Source organism: Camelus bactrianus, chromosome 4 (genome assembly GCF_048773025.1).
Source record: "Camelus bactrianus isolate YW-2024 breed Bactrian camel chromosome 4, ASM4877302v1, whole genome shotgun sequence".
In the NCBI taxonomy this organism is placed as follows: domain Eukaryota; kingdom Metazoa; phylum Chordata; class Mammalia; order Artiodactyla; family Camelidae; genus Camelus; species Camelus bactrianus.
Genome location: NC_133542.1, coordinates 21,161,619 through 21,181,560, shown reverse-complemented (window position 1 = coordinate 21,181,560; position 19,942 = coordinate 21,161,619). Strand labels below are relative to the sequence as shown.

The 19,942-nt window shown below is 39.0% G+C and overlaps 1 protein-coding gene across 17 annotated transcripts in view; it reads right to left on the bottom strand.

Moving 5' to 3' along the window:
• Nucleotides 1-19,728, bottom strand: part of BNC2 (basonuclin zinc finger protein 2) — a 410,419-nt gene extending 390,691 nt beyond the window's left edge. For 5 of the 17 annotated variants that reach the window (XM_045509913.2, XM_045509915.2, XM_045509912.2 and 2 more), the window contains exon 1: nucleotides 18,943-19,205. In XM_045509913.2, coding sequence (XP_045365869.1) covers nucleotides 18,943-18,945 — 3 coding nt within the window. In that variant the 5' untranslated portion in view covers nucleotides 18,946-19,205. Of the gene's footprint in view, nucleotides 1-18,942; nucleotides 19,206-19,407 lie in introns of those variants that run through there. The other 12 variants (XM_045509903.2, XM_045509901.2, XM_045509902.2 and 9 more) reach the window with 6 other exon arrangements.
• Nucleotides 19,729-19,942: the final 214 nt, after the last annotated feature.

Here is a 19,942-nt window from a genome sequence, read left to right as displayed (position 1 = left end):
AAATCCTCTGCTGCGGTAGGTCTACTTTCCAATTACTAGAAGTAAGCATATGAGAGATATAATTAGTTATGACACTAGGACAGGCATACATGTTTCAACACACAGGCAGCTCAGAACAAAGTTTTTGGCATTATATGACAGAGGACTTAAACCAAAGACACAAAGAAAGGTTATGCAGTGTGAGTGTGCATGTGTGTGTATGTCTTTTTATTTTTAATTTAAAACTTGCCACATCAAATTATTTCTTTTAAGTTATTATAAGCATATTTTGATTTGTTTAAACATCTCTTTAAAGATTTCTCAGGGGGAGAAAGAAACCACCCTGCAGCTTTCATTGAGCCTACATTACAAATTAAGGAAGTTGACTTTATAAAATTCATTTGGTTAAAAAAAAGAATCACCTTCCAAAGAAGGCTGCATGTTGACTAAACAGAATCAGAAGAGTTTGATAGTCCTAGTCATGGATTTCTCAGGAATTTAAAACAATAAATTCTAAAAATGGAATATACAAGGCAGTATAATTTGATTTTGACCATAAAAAGTTTGTCCAAGATGTATTGCCAAGATACCCCAAAACCAGAATCTTTGAGCAAAGCCATAAAAATTAAAACATGAAACTACTAAATAAATACATTACTAAATCATGATCCATTTAGGATCATTTATTCCTTGATAAAAACAGAAAAATGAGATCATAATTATATACCAAAGAATCTACAGAGCAGCATGTGTGCTAGATGTATAAACAGTTGATTACAAAAAAGTATGATTAAGTTCAAATGAGGGGCAAACTTAGGAAACTGAAGAAACAGATTACATATATTAAAAAACTGAAATTCTGTAAGATCCTACTGTGTTTAATCTCAAAAGGATTCTAATAAGAAATATTCTGAAAAAACATCCCTTTTCTATGGAGGGGTTTCAGTTTAGGCCTGGATTCAGTCAAAGATTTTATTAAAATGAAATTTATGAAGCAGTTTATTAAAAAAAAATACAACAAAACTCAATCTCTTAAGATATTCTGAGAAATATCCAATATTAATAAATGGGGCTTTTCTTTAGTTTCCTATCAAATGTAAATTCCTTTTCCTGAGAAAATAGAACCAAAAAACTAGAAAGGTCAAAAATCTCATGGTAAAGAGATGACATCAAAAAATGGAAGATTTCAAGTCCGACAGCCCACTTTCCAAGTCATATACTGCCCTCAGTCCTCACGTGTTAAGTCCATGAACGAACTCAGGCGTAGAGAGGAGGTACTGTGAATGAGTGCTGGAAAACATAGAGCTTGTAATTAAGCACATTCTCAAGTATAATAATCCACCCTGGAACAAGATAAAACATTGAGAACACATCCAAGGTAAAGCAGCTAGACCTTACACTCCCACAGGAGTCACTGTACGTGACAATGAATTATGGCAAATCCCATCTCACAGGCCAAATGGTCCATGAAGACCACGCACACGGTTCCTACGAAGACAGCATGAATGACACTCATGTTTTGGTCGAGCAGAGCTTTCCACCTTATAACAGGGCCTGCTAAGAGCCCTCTCTGCCTTCACGGAACTACATAAGAGGCTTAGTATACAAGTTATGTATACATACTTACACTTTGGATTTGGCTAAAAGAAAAATAGCCAACAGATTACAGCTAACACAAGAAAAGTTGACCCTAATGTTTACTTCCAACACCAGTTGGTCTTAACTCTCCTTCAAATCAGAAAGTTCCACAGTTTCAGAGAACTCTGGAGGAGTTAAGAAACATCTAAAGTTAATTTTTCTAGAATTAAACTTATTTCATTCCTTTTTATTTGCTGAATTCTCATTCCTAAAAAAAAAGTCTACAAACTTCAAGACAGGCTATGGGTGTGATTTCACAAAATAGACTGAAAACTGCTTCTAATATTTTTAACAATAAAATGATGCTGAGACCTACAGATTCCATACAAAATTGCATTTTATGCTATGGAGACGAGGCTGGAAGATGAATTGGAAGAGAGTTTAACAACATAGGATTTTCCAAGAAGGTACTAACTAATGGGTTTCTTAATGGATAACCAGAATGAAATCATAAAGAAACTGAACAATAAGTATTAACCTCACACCACAACTTGCAGGAATGCAGAAACAAATCTTAAAGCATAAAAAAAAGTATTTCCCTTTAGCAACTACTTTTTCCTTTAACTTCTGTCAGGTATCAGTATGGACAAGACTGCCTCAGAAACAGTTTATGCACACGAATGTGTACTTCACCAGCTTTCTCATTTCTAATGGCTTTCTCATATCTAATGGCCTTCGTATGTATTTATGCCCCACGTACCCAGACCTGCTGAACTAAGAGAAAGTACACAAATACAAGTTGTGACAACCCTTCTAATATCTAGCCAAAGAGCTCTACATAAAACTGATTAATATAAAGGAGCACTTAGGTGGTTTCACATTTGGGTTAAAATTTTTCTTGATATTCTTTGCTTTCAGAGGCCTCCTCAGGCCACAACCTATAATAATTTTACTCAGATTCCACAAGATCTACGCTGAAGTAGAAGTTATCCAGTACTTCCCACAATGGGGCCGAGTTGCATAAGACTACAAAATACTGACCCAATTTGATAGGTGGGAAATTGTTTATAAGCATGCATGTACAAATCTATAAATGCAAAAAACCTCCCACCAATGTGTCTATAGCTAAATGAGTTTCTATGGATACTAGGAAGCTCCATTATTGGTGGGAAAGAATAATCAATAAGTCTCAGTTGTCACCTCAGGACACTGCACTCATTCCAACAACGCTACTATTGTTCAAAACATTTCTGGAATTCTTCATTTGTGACCATTTCCATAGCCAATTCATAAGCTATATGAGAAAAATCAATTGTGCCAATTTTTTTCACTTACCAGAAATAGAATTATCTGGCTTTATCAAACCCACCATGTTCATCAGACTTAACTTCTGGATGATTCAGAAAATCAAAACTTATGTCACAGAAAATTGGCTAGCACTGAAGATACTTAGGAGAGTTAGACACAGGCTGTCTAAAGCCAATGTCAAATGAAGAGCTCCAAAATCACTGTAAGCTGTGGCACCAACAGTGTATATGACCTTCAGGGTGACTATTTTATACAGAATGATACTTACTCATAGCTACTTATTTGTGGCTTTCAAGTTCCCTTAGCACAACTATTAGTATATTAATTACTTTAATGCTCCACTCAAGTTTATGAATCCTATCAAATATTTTATTAACAAGTTCTTCAAATGTTATAAAATTTCCTTTAACTTGAGAAGGGATTCAAGTGAATATCTAACCAGACTTCCCTCCAAACTCTTAGCTGATCTTTTATTTCCCCACACTGTCTTCAAAACTGCCCACATTGTAATTACAAAATGGAACCGTGGAACTTACAATGGTGAATTGTATGGTATGTGAATTTTATCTCAATAAATCTCTTTTAAAAAGCTGAAGTCACCAAAGTAACCAGTTAAGTTTCATTAAAAAGCCTAAATTATGAAACATGAGGGAAAATAATTATTCAAAGAGCAACTAAAAGCACAGATCACCCCAAAACAGACCCATCAGGTAGCAAACTCCAATCATCACTAAAATAGCTCACACATCTCCTCATATAGGTGAGTGCAGGTACAAAAGGCCCCATCGCAGGAGCACTTTAACTGAAAAGACCTGAAAACTCCACCAGAAGTTGAAAATTAAAGAATATGTATCAGTACACACATGTGTGCTGAGTTTCAGACATAGTATCTCACACCATCCCAATTCGATCTGTGCAATTTTCTGAACAACGGGAAAGACTTTACACATTCTCACAAGTGATATCACCACCTAATCATTCAAAAGCACAAAATCTGTGAAATAGCCCAATTACAGAGATATATCCTGCTTTGAACAAATTTAACCATCCTGTCCAGATCATGCTTAATCCAGTCTCAAATTTTTGATGGTGCAATGTATCCCTTATATATGTACTATAAGATGCCATGCACACTATAAAACACAAATAAAGAAATACAAGAATAAGATAAATCAAATTTCATTTTCTCACAGGATGACTTTTTTGCACACCACTCGACCCTGGAAACCACTGCTCCACTAAGCAGTTCAGAAAACTGCAACAGCAGATACCATAAATAATCCTCCATGGGACAACTAAGACCTGATAAAAATTGATCAAAAAATCTGTTAATGATTTCAAGGAAAACCATATACAGGTATATTCATTCCTTCAATAAACACTATTAAGTGTCTCCCAAACCAGACACTGCTACAGGTAGTAGAAAATCAGAAATTAATTCTTATGGAGTTTGGCATCCTGTCAAGAAGGGGAAAGATAAATAGTAAACTACAGTTAAACAAACAAAAAAATCGAATAGCTTTTCAAGTGGTGATAAATGCTATGAAGAGAAAAGCAAGATGAGAGGTCAGAGAAACATAGCGTGGAGGTACAGTCATGGGAGGAAAGTCGTAAGTTCTCTTTGAAGGGATGACATTTTCGAGGAGACATGAATGAAATGAGGGAGGAAGCCATGCAAAAATCTGGGAGGAGAGCATCCGAAGCAAAGGAAAACCACACGCAAAGGCCTGAGGCAGGCACGGATCTTGTGCGTGTAGTGAATAGCGAGAAGGTGGGTATGATGGGAGGAGAGGGAACCATGGTGGGAAATGACGCTGGAGCACCGGGCAGAGATTACATTCTCCGTTTCCTTTTCGGTCACAGCAGGAGTGTGGATTTCACTGCAGGTGTGAGAAGATGAAAGAAGGCACCGGAAGGTTTGTGATAGGGAAGTGGCAGGAGAGAGACGAGAACAGAAGCAGCGGGCCAGTGAGAAGATGCTGCCATTTTCCAGGTGCAGGTGGTGCAGCTGCGGATCAGGGTGATGGTAAATGGGTGGCAGTCGGGAGGCAGATCTAATAGGACTTGCAGATGAGGAGCTCGAGAGAAGGAAGACCCTGGGGGAAAACAAGGTGAAATGGAGGTTGGGGAAATTACATAAATACACGTCTCATGTTAACTGGCCCTTTCTTTCTCAGTTTTTTTTTCTAACTATATTTTTATCCGTGTTCAACATTTCCTGTGCAATTTCTCCATTCTCTCCAGCATCACTCTCACTTAATTTTTGGTTCTGACACCTTTTCAAATTTAAAATTTGGGATGTATTAAACCCTGTGGGTTTAAATAATAAAACACCCACATGACACAACTGTACCACAACTGCTCTGAAACTTATAGACTGCAGACTGACACAGAGATGTAAGGTTGAAAATCAGACTAGACCTAAGGAAACCACAGCAAAAGGAGGCTCCCTTGTCCACCAACGTCTATCCTTTGAGTCCAGTGGACGTTCAGTGCCTTATCCTCCTACCTTCTCTTCCCCTAACAAATATTTCTCTCTAGTAAAAATCTAACTGATATAAAAGTATTCTTAAAGGAACAGAAGACAAAAGTTAAAAAAAAAAAAACTATTAGGAAGGTGCTGGAATCAAACAAGGTAAAGTCAAAGATACACATTTAACTTTTCGGTCCTTTTTGGCACCCGTGAAATATTAAAGAGACATTGAATATCACAATGTGAAACATAAAGAATAATCTTTAAAATCTAATCCTGGTCCTAACTGTGTAATGGAAAAGAGAAGCCTAAAGTAATTAAAGAACTTTTCTACCACACAGAAAATAGACGCAGAGATTTAACACACACACACACACCCCCCTAACTGACTTCTAGATGGCACTGTATTTCACCAGTATATAAGGCCAATTTCAGATCAAGATATTTTTCTATAGGAATTAAACATAGAAACTCTCTCTAGAAGGTATTTAACTGGTCTTCAGCCTCACTGTTATTTTTTTAAACAACAACATACATCTTTTTTCCTCCAGAAAACTGTTATCTTACCCTGTGTCTTCACATCAGTCTCACCCACCCATATACAAACTACATGACATGTAAGGTAGTAGCACGAGGTATCTCCCAAGAAATTTATAATGAGTGAAATGAGACTGCCATCTGCATTAGATCCATAAAAATCCAAACAGACGCAAAGTCACCTTAACAAGTAGCTCCCAGGACAGATGAGTAATATCTGCTTGAGAATATTAACGTATCTAGAGAAAAAAGAACTCCTCAATCAGAAGGAGAATGGGAAGCAGAAAAAACCAAGAGGGGTCAATTTTGTCCACACTCTTCCAGGCACAGTCCAGGAGCGAGGAGTCTGAAGTGTGTACCATAAACAATCCAGGCCACTGGAAAGGTTTTCTCTACAGTGGGAGGAGGCCCTTACACCCTCCACCTCTATCCCTAATAGTCTCTGCTCAAATTCCAAGCTCATAAAGCAATGAGCAACATTTTGATTATAATTTGACTCCCTAATTTGCAAAGGAGAGAATGTGCTAATAAGCATGCCAATGTGTTAAGCATGCCAATAACAGCACAGAAGTGTTTCACTGAATGCAGTATTTAGACATGTACATGTTCACATGGCATGTGCAAGTGGGTCTGCGTGTGTGATCTCCACCTGTCAGTCAGTGAACAAGCTGAATGAGCCCACGAAGGACTGATCTCTTTCAAGGGTGCACTGACAAAATTAGATTACTAAACAAAGACCAGTGGCAGTCCCCTGGACTATGTTTATCCTTTTAAGATAACGAATATTCTCCTGCCAGTGAAGCTCGTGCCCCTTCATGTTAGGGTTAAAGCTTCTATATCACCTGTAAGACATACTGCACCTAACAGAGTGTCACATGTATCACAGAAATGCAAACGCCTGTTTAACTCCAATCTAAAATAATTAAAATTTGTGTTATACTGTGGAAAATGAAGACAACTACAACTCTCACGCCTATGCCAAACGTACAGCTTGAACATAAAAACTTGATCATTTTAAAAAGCATCTTTTATTTTTTACTAAATCAGTACACTATTGTCTAATGTTTCATGCAAATCTAAAGCAACCTGTTCTACATACAGTAACAAACATTAACTTGCTCAATGTTGACAGATTACCCTGGCATATCTGTATCCAGAAATACAGTTTGACAATATTAAGAAAACATTCAGTGATACACCGAAAATTCATCCACGCCATCCAAACACATACCTGAAACTACAAAAAACAATGTACCAAGTATTACTTCAGTATGAAAATGTACATGTAGTGTCAAACCCTTCCCCCACAGCCCCCACAAACATTTGCAGTAAACTACTATTCTGCCTCCTCCCTCCCCTACAAGGAAGTTGCAGACTATCAGTATGTCCCTGATAATTCTATACATACACACATACATTTCATTAGCTCTAATTATCACTGTCCTCTATACACAGAAATGTCATGTCAGTGACTGGTTACTGTTTATGGACATAAGTGAAGCTGAAAAGACCATTGAACAGACATAAATCCTTTATGTGAAAATATTTTTTGCAAAGGACACATAGACTAAAAAATATGGCTTAACAACTGGCAGAATTTCTAGGTTTAAAAAATATTTACTTTTTAATATCATTCAGGGTTAATGCACTCTGAAGCAAAATTAATATTTCAGTCTGTCAAAAACCAATTCTAACAAATATAATGCTGTTTCCAACCACCATTTTGAATGAGGAAAAACTGAACTATCACACTGTACTTTCCAAGGCATACCTGTTAATGTACGTACATATTAATAAACCTCCCTAACCCACTAAAGTAACACGTGTATCACAGGGAGATTAAATACCACAGGACAGAGAAATGAATGGACTTTCTTTGTATAGCTGTATCGTTCCAGTTAATTACATACTTTAAGTTCCCAAACCACGAAAGATATCAGGAACAGTACACGATTGTCATTCCATATACATAAACCATGACACATAAGCACATGTCAAAACATGTGACACAGAAAAGGAGCACTAAGTCTTTGTTTAACATTAATAAAAATGTGTCATTTGGTATAATGAAATTTATATATAACCAAATATCAATGTATGGTAAATTTAAGATTTTCTACCATACCAATTTTTATAAATGATCTTAAATCCTCTACAGAATTTTCACCTGGAGAAAAGTTATTATATGTCACAAGATACAATTTAAAATTGGCTAATTACTATTTATGTAACTTAGGTAAACACTGATGAGGGGAAAATATACATACTCTCCACATATATATCTGATCAGTTAGCCATCTAATCAATAGTTGATACAGAATGAATAAAAAAACTTGTCCACCTGGCAAAAGGACAAAAATACACAACAGACAATGCAGTTAAGCAAGAATGGCTCATCAGAATACTAGAAAAGCAGTTACTTTACATTTAAATAAATATAGGTCTTTATCTGCATGAATAAAACAAATTAGAACTTTAAGGGAACTTCATTCATCAATGATAGAACATAGATAGCTACCTTCAAATTAGGTTATCTTTCATTTATTCTCAAGTTCCTCTAACTCTACAATGAGGTATTTTAATTACAAAATTTGTCAGGTAAACATAAAATTAGCTCATGTTTCCAAATGTGCTATGCCAGATTTTAACTTCGTATTTACTTAAAACTTGACTAGTTAGTTTGGGTTTGAGATCCTACAATAATTTTTAGTTGTAATCACTGGTGGTGTTTTTCAGTTTCAACAGAATGTCAAGGAAGACAAATTTTCTCAGTAGTGGTTTTTTTTTTTTTCCTTTCCTTTTGAGGTATTTATAAAACCAAAAACAATTATATCTAGGTACTTAATTCTACCCTCCAGGGCATGAAGTGTATCTCATAGAGAACACCTAGAATGCTTTTAAACTCAATGATAATTAAGAACCATCAAAGTAAAACCAAGGTGTTTCACAGGGAACTAAAAGCCGTCATCTTTTGGCTACCAAAAGACACATTTCTTGTCCCCTGGAATATCACCAGGAGTTTTTTTTAACCCAAACAAGAGATGCACTTTCTTAATGTAGTCTTTCCTCTTCTGAGGATCAAATAATTCTGAGTTTTAAAAGTAAACTGTTTAAAAGAATAGACAAATAGGACTACCTCAAACTTAAAAACTTTTGTACAAAGAAAGTAAACAACAGAGTGAAAAGGCAACCTAATGGATGGGAGAACATATTTGCAAACCAAATTTCTTATAAGAGGTTAATATCTAGAATATATAAAGAATTCCTACAACTCAACAACCAAAATGCAAATTATCCAGTTAAAAACAGGCAAAGAACTTAAACAGATATTTCTTCAAAGGTGATACACAAGTAGCCAACAAACATATGCAATGATGTTCAACACCACTAATCATCAGAGAAATTCAAATCAAAACGAGATATCACCGCAAAACTGTTAGTAAAGCCACTCTTCAAGAAAACAACAAAAAAACAAACAAAAACCAGAAAATAACAAATTTTGACAAGGGTATGGAGAAGTTAAAACTCTTGTGCATTGTTGCTGGGAATGTAAAATGGTATGGGAGCGATAGAAAACAGTATGGTAGTTCCTGAGAAAATTAATAGAATTACTGTATGATCCAGCAATTCCACTTCTGAATATATATCCCGAAGAATTAAAACCAGAATCTTGCAGTTATTTGAACACCTATGTTCACCGCAGGATCATCACAATAGCCAAGAGGTGAACTCAACCTAAATGTCCATCTGAGGATGAATGGGTAAAGAAAATGTGGGATATACATACAATGAAATATTATTCAGGAAGGACAAAAAAGGAAATCCTGTCATGTGCTACAACACAGATTAACCTCAAGACATTATGCTAAGAGAAATAAGCCAGTCACAGAAGGACAAATACCGCATGATTCCATTTACATTAAGTATTTAAAGGAGTTAAACAGAAAGTGAAATGGGGGTTGCCAGGGACCATGGGGAGGGGGAAAAGCGGGTGGTTGTTCAACAGGCATAGGTATAGAGCTTCCATTTTGCAAGACAAAAATGTTCTAACAATCTGTTGCACAAAAAGATGTAGCTAACACTATTATACCATATACTTAAAATGATAAACTTATTAAATTTTGTGATTTTTTAAACAATAAAAATAAATAAACTGCAAAGGAACCAAAAGTAGCTAAAATAATCTTGAAAAAGAGGAACAAAATTGGGAGACTCACACTTCTCAGCTGCAAACTTAATGTAAAGCTGCAGTAGTCAAAACAGTGGTACTTGCACAGGGATAGACATATATATCAATGGAACCAAGTAGAGTTCAGAAATAAACTCTGACACCTAGAGTCAAATGATTTTCTCAAAAGTTGCCATGATAATTCAATGGGGAGAGAATAGCTGACAAATGTTGCTAGGAACAACTGGATAGCCACATTCCAAAGAATGAAGTTGAACCCCTACTTCCTATTATACAAAAAACAGCCCAAATGGATCAAAAACTTAAATGTGAGAGCTCAAACTGCAACTCTTATAAGAAAGCACAGGGGTGCATCTTCATGACCTTGGGTTAGACAGTGGTTTCTTAGCACACCAAAAGCACAAACAACAGAATAAAAAATAAGCTGGATTTTATCAAAATCCAAAGTTCTGTGCTTCCAAGGACTCCATCAAAAAAGACATCTCACATAATGAGAGGAAATATTTGCAAATCTTGTATCTAATAAAGGACTTGTGTCCAGAATATATAAAGAGCTCTTACAACACAACAATAAAAAGACAAATAAACTAAATGAAAACTGAGTAAAGGACTTAACAGACATTCTGTTATACAGAGAAGATACACATATGGCCAATAAGCTTATGAAATGATGCTCAACATCATTCATCATCAGGGAAATTAAAACCAAAGTCACTTTACACCCATCAGGATTGTTAAAATTAAAAGACAAATAGTAACAAGTGTGGAGAGGATGTGGTGAGATTAGAAAACACACAGTTAGTGGGAATGTAAAATGTGCAGCTATTTTGGAAAACAATTTGGCAGTTCCTCAGAATATTAAAGACAGAGCTGCCTCATGACTCAGCAGTTCCTCACCTAGGGATAAATACCTAACAAAACTGAAAGCAAAACACATGTACGCAAAAGTTCACAGCAGCATTAATATTCGTAATCACACCAAAAAATGGAAACAACCTAAATGTCCATCACTGGATGAATGAATAAATAAAAGGTATTATACCTATACAACGGAATGTTATTAACTGTACATTTTAAATGTGTGAATTGTATGGTATGAGAATGATATCTCAATATAGCTATTAAAGCTAAGAAACCGCTATAATTATGTTGTCCTATGCAATAAAATATAAAGTGTTCCAATTGGAAACAAACTTAGAAATTACAAAACTCGCTAGTTTTACTAACAATGAAATGGAGACTCTCAGACTTAGCTAGACTAGAATGGAACTGCCTCCAAACCCTCTCCCAAGGCTCTTCTCACTCTGGAGTGGACAAAAGTGCAACCGCCTTCCAAGGCATGGGCAGCCCACTGAGATACTACTGACTGAAGAACAGGTGCGGGACTCCTTTAAAGAGTAGCTCCTGCCATGCGTTTCTTTTCTTTAATTACCACATGGCACTGGCCTACTCTCTAGAGGTTTGGGGGGGGGCGTGGCTAAAACTATAGCTTCTAAAGTCTCTCCTCCCTCCGTCCTCTTCTACTTCTCCCAACACTAACCATAATGAATGGGAACAGGCGTACTAGAGGAGGTGGAATTTAACACCCTCTTGCCTCGTCTGTGGGAAGGCCACTAGGTATCTACACAGAACTTCCACTCAATGGCCAAGAGACTGGGATACGGCCCCAGGCTGACTGCGTACTGAGCTGTCCATTATCGAATAAATGTGTATTTCCCTGGAGAGGAACATTCCATCTGAAGAAAGGAGTGTGAAAATAGCTCACCTCTCCTCCCTGAAACAAAGACAACTTAGACCACTAATATATTCATAAGACGCCATGAAAAGCTTACTAAAGAAAGTTACAAACACAACTATTAAAAAGTTAGTCTTGGCTAAAAAAAAAAAGTAAGGTCAAGTAAAAACTGAAAATCACTTTACAAGGATCTGGTAATAAATCATTCATGTATTTGCAAAGCTACTGGAGAGCCTCAAAGAATTTGGTAAACTGACAAAAATTAAATTAGAAAGGCAAAAATATTTTAGTCTCCTTTGGCAACAAAGATTTTTCTACTTAAAAATAAATAAATGAACTTGTGGGTGAAGAGAGATGAAAATATTATAATTTACCATTTTCTAATCAAACATTTCAAGTATTCTTAAAAAGTAATTCAACGAATCGTCTAAGATGTCAAAGTAATATCTTCCAATCCAAAATCTGAAAAGACTAGTCTTCATCATGATTTGCAAATAATCATCTTTTTCTTCCTTCACACTGAGGCAACAAGGCAAATGCATTTTTAAAGAATCATGGCTATGCTAGAGGGAAATCAAAAGGGGAAAATAGTAGCATAGGAAAATTAACAAACTGTGTTATTTCTACATGGATCTTAAAACATACATATGACATCTGTGAAATATCTCTTAATTCTTTTCCGGATAAGGAAGAATAAAGATAAACTGCTGATAGAGCCATTCACAGGTATAATTTGGTCGGCATAAAAAAGTGATAGTACACTAAACAGTCACCAGAAATACCACTGGTGTCCTCTGAAAGGTTAAAAAATGAAAATAGGACTTTTCACTGCTGTCGAAAATATTCAATTCTCCCCTCAGATGAAGTTTAGCTGAAAACAATGCTCCGCGCAGGCAAATCTTGGCAGCCCTAACCTCTGTCTATCTCCTTGGCCTGTTAAGCAGAATTCCTTCACAAACTGTTGGTCTCTGCAATAACTCCTACAAAGCTCATTACTGCCAGCGACGGCCTATCCCCCATGTCGTGCATTTATCCCCGGGATGCATATCAACATGTGGCACATGTCCTTGACATGCACAGAAGGGCTGCACCCCAGGACAGCAGCACACACGACAATAGTGTCGACTCTCACTTCTCTATGGTTGCTGGGATGTAACCGAGAAATCTAATAACTGTGACAGTGGGGCCTTTCGGTTTTTCCTTGCCTTTCCAGACAGTGAAGCTGCACAGACACTAATGAAAGGTTAAATGAATAGGAATGGTTGACAAGAGGTACAATAAAGAAGGAGCTTGGTAATCCACAGACACTGAGCAGAGATCCTTGGCTCAAGCAGAGAAAGGACAGCACATCGTCGAGTCACAATATTTAAAACAGCTTGCTATACACAGAGGCTTTTGTGTCTGGGTACACGTCTGGCTTTGGACTGAAAAAAAAAAAAAAAAAGAAGATACTGAAAAGGAATTTCAGCATGGGGCACTTTGGCAAGTGTAAGGTCATAAGAAGAGAAAAATGTTTTGTGTGGGTTGTTACATCTTTGTACTAAACACAAAAAAGCAGAGACTATGAACTCATGAACCACAAGTTCCAAGACAATACTGTACATTTTGACAACTATTAAATACTGTATCTAGAGGGCTGGCTTCATGCAATTCCCACTGGTAAGATATACACGCATTGACTCAGTTAGCAGCTCCACATTCTGTCTTCCTTGTGGAAGAATTCCTGACACTCATCTTGGAGTTTTATAGTCAAGTTCTAGTCTTCAGTGATTTGTTACAAATACTACCACTAAAACTCTCAAGCCATCTTCCACTCATTGCAAAACTTCCAGCAGCTGACTGTAAGGAAATGGAATTTATCATGCTATCAATGTGTAAAGTACAAGGCAAACTCTCTTATAATTTCAAGTGACTGCAACACTGGAATGTCCTCAACTAGAATCTTAATTACGGAATTTTTTTTCAGTGTCCTACTCACTATACCTTTAAGAGGTTATATTCCTTGGGGAACCAACTTTAAATTATGGTAGCAAGACTCTTTAAATCACCAAGAAAAAAAGGCTCCAAAATGTCAAGAGGAAAATAAAGCAAAAAGCAAAAAAAAAAAACCAAAAAAAACTGACGTTGTTCGATACACATTTTTTGTAAAGAAAAAAAGTTATGACTCTGCTATGGTAAAACATTAAAAAATGATACATCTGTAAAATTGTTCCTGTGCACATGTACAAGTTAGAATACAGGTTCACAATAAATGCTAAAAGCACACTGAGAACATGTTTTAAAACAAGGGAGCCTCTTTGAATAGCCAAATTAAATTATCGCTGAACTCTTGAGTGTACTGAGGGTTCTAATAAGCAACAAATAAAGACTTTTACTGACTAGCAACATAATGAGGGCTACTGTGAGGGAGATTTTAAAAAAGACAAATCTCAGTGGTTTACCTCACCGGATTATATTATTTACTTAAATGGTAAATAAGTTTGTCCAAAGTAATGCCACTTAAAAACTAGGAGACAAATATTAAAGAACAATATGATCAATGACCCTTAAAGTAAACATATCACAATTTTTAGTGGAAAGTCTGATAAACTAATGTGAAATTAAACAAATATGGAATTTAATACCACTTAAGTTTTTTTCTTTACATTTACCTAATTTATTGATCCCTAATATGTCAGCTTCATAAATGGTTTACTATTGATGCTTGTATCATGAAGCATTTATTTTAAAGGCATTTTCTCTCCAGAGCATGGCAGTTACGTGTAGAACTACTTCAAAAAGAACGGAAGTTGTCCTGAGTGAACTGAAAGAAGGTATCTCCCTCCTCAGTGATTGGGTAGGAAGTCACTTTTAATAGAACTTGGAACATTGGCCTCTTTAACAGAACTCCATCAGTTGACAAAACTACCAATAGTACTAAGCAAACCAAAGCAGATTTAAAATGTATTTGGTTGCATTTTGCTTGATCTTCAGATCATCTGAAAGGTGGAACCCTAGAAATTTCAGCTGACCACTTGACTGTTCTTATATAACGTTCTGCTGCTTTTATCATAGCTAAAAAAGAAAAAGAAAAAAAAAAAAAACTACAATAGCACCTCCAAGGCAGAACACTAAGCCAAGATTCATTATCTACTCTTTTCTGAAACATTCTGATTGCTAGACTGATTTTTTTTTTAAGCTTAAGTATATCTAATAAAATCATGAGGCTCCCTCTAGCTCTTCATAGAGGAGTTTACTAACCAATGACCCAATGATCCTATGTAATTCCTATCCAACAGGAAAGATCTGAGGAGGCTGCCTCCCTTCCACAAGAAATGTTTTTCAACTGTTTCTTGTAAGGATGTAGGTGGTAAATGAGACCAGCTGCAGAGGAATTCTGAAAGCACTGTTTCTTACGTCTGCAAGGAGTTAAGAATTTATTAATTGCTTCCAACCTACATTTTATATTCAAAATTCTACAGTGAAACTTTACCCTGTTTAAACTATGGATACATTCCCACTTAGACTTACCCATCTTACTGTAACTAGTTTTAAAATCTCAAAAAAAACCAGTAACATTCATGAGTATCTACAGAAATTCAAACTTGTGATCTGGTCTCACTACTAAAAACCTGTATCTAAATTCAGGATTTTGAAAAATTTTTTATATTATTAACAGTATATCTGTGGAGTTTATGTAAAACAAGCTGATGGTCAATTGTAGAAAACATGTCCATGTACCATAATATTTATACACAACGCTGGTAATAACTTTTATTGTTTAACCTTTCCTGCTATTCAATATTGAATATTTTGGGATTGTCATTATTTAGAAGACTATAAATAATACAGTCCAAGTATGCCATTGATATTTAGTCTACCGTACAACAGCCATAAAAGACACACAGTCAACTGGCCAATCATTTCAAACAAGTGAATATGAAAAATGCTAAATCAAAATCCTCAAACTCACTAAGACCATCTTACAAATACTCAGGGAATATTTAAAATGATGTGGAATCTTAACTCCAAAATTCAAAATAAAGGGAACCCCTACCTGCAAGTCATTACCTATTCCGGACTCCCTTAATAGAAGAAATATTCCCAGCAACAACAACAAAAAGAACAGCTCCCCCCTACTCCCAACCCCCATCCCTTTTTGAGCCAGTGTCCAATTTCTTCTTTTCTGAACAGCTGTATTATCCAACTTAAGTTGCTCTGCTAATTTCGGTCCCACAAGGACTAACTTGGAAGGCAAAAAAATACAAGAAAAGATCAATTTGCTGGGAAAGATCAAATGAGAAAACTGTGGGGACAGCACCAGGTCAGCGTGTGGAGAACTAAGCAGACCTGTTCTTCATTAACTGCGGCTCTCTGGGGATGTCACACACTACCTGTCCGTGGGCTTTATTGAACCGCCTAACCCGCCTCTCTGTTCCATTCTTCTGGGCCCAAGTGAATCATATCCTGCTGCTGACAAGTTAGCAGGGGACTGCGGCTGCAACATGAAAGTACTTTTCTTTCTTGTCTAAATCAGGCAGATTTTTGAAAAGACGACACAGCATTGACTCGTGACATGGCAAGATGAAACGAGAGGTCTGGGCCGGTCTTGGAGCTGTGCAGATAAAAGTAATCAAATGACACTCCTGGAATGCAAATTGGCATTCTTGACTGCAGCAATTGCACAACCATGAAACATCCCTGACAGCAAGCAAGATTAGGACAAAATGTTATGTAAAGCACTGAACTCAAAAACTCTCACTTGAAAATTCAAACTGTAACACTTACATTTTAATACAGCAATAGTCAGCTCTGCTTTTGTCTGCGGCTTTTTGTAATCACATAGCCCTCCCTGGCTGACAGATATCTAACATTTGAGGTGGATGGAAAAAAAGTCAGGTATTGGGCATGTACGGCTGCTATTAATATTTCCTTCCTATTTATTTTTTAAAATCACGTGAGGATGGTTCTTTCTCCAAGTTTTACAGGCAAACAACGGCGAACTTAATATTCTCAAGGCGGGGGGTGGGGGGAGAGACGGTTGCAGACTTTTCTCAGACTTCTCTCGTGAGATAATCAAGCGGAGTTCACATTCAGGCTCAGTATTACTTCCCTCAGGTGAAGATACTCCTGTACTTTGGTAAAGTGATTAGCAATCTGGATTTTAAATACTCTGCTCTCCGGGAACAGAAAGAGTAGCTACAATTAAGAACTTCATTAAGGCAGAACAGTTTAAATAAAACAGCTACAAATCTAGCATAAAACACAGACACCCTATAAAAGTTCACAAGGGATTTTTTGGGTGATTCCAAAGGGTAAAGGAAGTTCTGTTAACTTGCCCAGGGTCTTGCTACTTTGGAATACGTCCTCAGATCAGACATACTAAATAATAGGGCCAGAAATAAATTCCACCATTTAAATAATGTATGTATGTGCACAGTAACATTCGAAATTGCAGAATACAAAGCAGTGGATGACAAGAGTGCTTAGCTACTGTTCAAAGTGATTAGTATTTGGGAATAGATGTGTAGACAAATAGTACATAGGCTAGGGGGAAAAGGCAGAAAATTAACACCTACAACTGGCTTTCTACAGTGTTCTTGTGTAAAATGCTGTAAGAAAAACTCTCAAGTGCTAAACAAATAGATTTAATATTTTGTTTCGACGCCTCCACTTAAACACAGGTTCTAACCATTGCAACTGTCCACGAAGTACATAAAAAATAATAAAACAGGCCACTCTCTGCCACTTCAATCCTGGGTACACAGGATTATTTTATGATGTCTTTTGTACATCAGTTTTACAACAGCTTGACTCTAGGGTAAATGGGAAGCACCATAAATCGCACGCTGCTTTCAAAACCGCTTTAATTTCTGTCAGCATTACTGTAACCACAGTCTTGGGCTCACGCTACTTTTTGTGTGTGTGTGCCTGCATTTGACAGTCACATCTCCTACACTCCAGTCGTGACTTTGATCACTGAAACAAGACATGTCACATTAGGGGGAAGGGAAGAGGGGAAAAAATGCCAAACCGCTATCTCCCTTTTTCCTACATAGTCCATCTACATGCGGAACACAATACATCAGATCCCCAAGTGGAGGTAACAATAGCAGCAAAGGGTGGAAGCAAACTAAAAAGAAGGGATTGGTCCAGCCTCATTTCCAACAAATCAGTTTCCCGAAAGCGGACAGAGCGCTCAGCACCAAGCGAACTAATTGCCCGTTGCCTCGCTGCAGAGAAGCCGCTTCGGGCAGAAGGGCTGTACTGGAATCTCGCTTCGCAACGCCTTCCCATCTCCAACATCACTTGCACTTGGAACTTTTTTTTTTTTTTTTTTTTTTTTTTTTTTTTTTAGTATCAGCCTCACTTCACAGGGAATTTCTCTAAGCTTTTTTTTGTTTGTTTTTAACCCTGCCCCCTCTCCGGGCCCCAAATGCCACCCTGCAGTCAATATGTAAGTAACACAAATCGGCTCCTGTCGAATTGCACCTCAAGATCTCTTCCTCTCTCTCTTTAGGGTTGATTTTCCTGCCCTGGGTTTTGCACATTCTTCAGAAAACCTCCAGGAGCACTTCCTACATTTTCTTCACTTACAAAGGGAGGGTTCCCGAACCGGAGGGTGAGAAGGGAAAAGCAGAGGTGCTGAGGACGGGGCGGCGGTGTTCTCCCGGAGCGGCGCACCAGCGCGCCCAGGCGCCCACGCCCAGCCGCCGGTCCCGCACTCGCGGGCAAGTTTTAAAAGTTAACCTTGGGTCCAAACCGCGTTCCTCCCTGTCCCGAGCTCCTTCCAGCGCTCCATCTGCCCCCGCCTTCCTCCCGGCCCGTCTCAACTCCCTAGAGCCGCCCGCTCACCTTGCCCCGCCAGCCGCGAGAGGGGCGACATTCCCCAGCCCCCTTCGCCCGCACGCACACCCGCCCTCCCACCTGGAGCTCTCCTTCGCCACTCGGGCCAAGTTGAGGGGCGATTTCGGGAGCGCGGCTAGGGCCAGGGTTGACTGGGGCTCTCCTCTCCTGCCTGCCCTCCCCAGAGCCCCCCTTCACCTCCCGCCGCTGGACTTGGAGGAAAACACGGCCCCGAGGCGGCCCCGGAGGCGCGCGGGCGCGGGGCTCCTTTCTTCCGAAGTCTAGAATAAAAAGGAAAGGAGGGTGGAAACTTCTTACCATCTCGGCATGCTGGTTGTCAAGTGCAGCCCCCGCCTCTTGGTCTCCTCTTAGCGGCCGCGCCTGGACCAGCCCCTCCGCTGCCTCTCGCTCCTTCTGTCTCGGCCTTTCTTTCCCTCCCCCTCCCGATTTCCTCCGGGCCGCCGCTCTCGCCGCCTCCGCCTCTCCCCGCCCGCCCGCGCGCGCCCTCGCCGCGGCCCCTCTGCGCTCAGGTGACTGATTTACACCCGCGCCCAGGGTCGCCCTCGCTCCCCAAGTCGGAGCCTGCTGAGTTCCCCTGGATCCTCGGGGCAAAAAAAAAAAAAAAAAAAAGAACGGATTGTCCCGGGAGGGGGCTGCTGGGGTTGGGGGGGAGGTGTTGAGTGGAGGGTAGGGTGGCCGGCGGGCGAGGTGACCTCGGACAGATTTGCAAGCCCCACAAGTTTCTCCTCTCTGCGAAAGTGTCGTTACTACAATGTTGCTTACCTTTTGCAAAATAAAAGTAGGTTAGTTTGGTTGTTTGTCCGCAGATTTCTAGGTGGTTCGTGGAGGATGTATATTTCTCCCTCCTCCCCGACCCCCGCGCCCTGTTACTTTTTTTTTTCCTGCTCTTCTGGGCATGGAAAAACAACTTTGGCGCCCCCCGGGGGGTGCGGGCGTGGAGGTGGAGGTGGCCGCTAGCGCCAGCTGTCAAAAAGGAGTTGGGGGGAGAGGAGGGGAGGCTGCGAAACGCCGAGGAAAGGGCGCGAACTTTATTCCGACTGCAGCAAACCGCGGCGTCGCTTTCCTTTTCGGGCACTCGCCGGTCTCGGTCCCCTTTGACCAGTTCCTCCTCCACAGCCGCCGCCGCCACCCCCGCCGCCCCCTCCTCCTTTCCCCTTCCCCTCCCCTCCTCCTTGCCCGCCTCGCTGCCCCGTGCCTGATCAGCCCTGGTCCCTGCGCGCCGCCGGGGTGAAGGCGAGGGAAGCGGAGGAAACCCCAGGGGCCAGAAACTCGAGACGAGAACGTGCTGAGCGAAAAG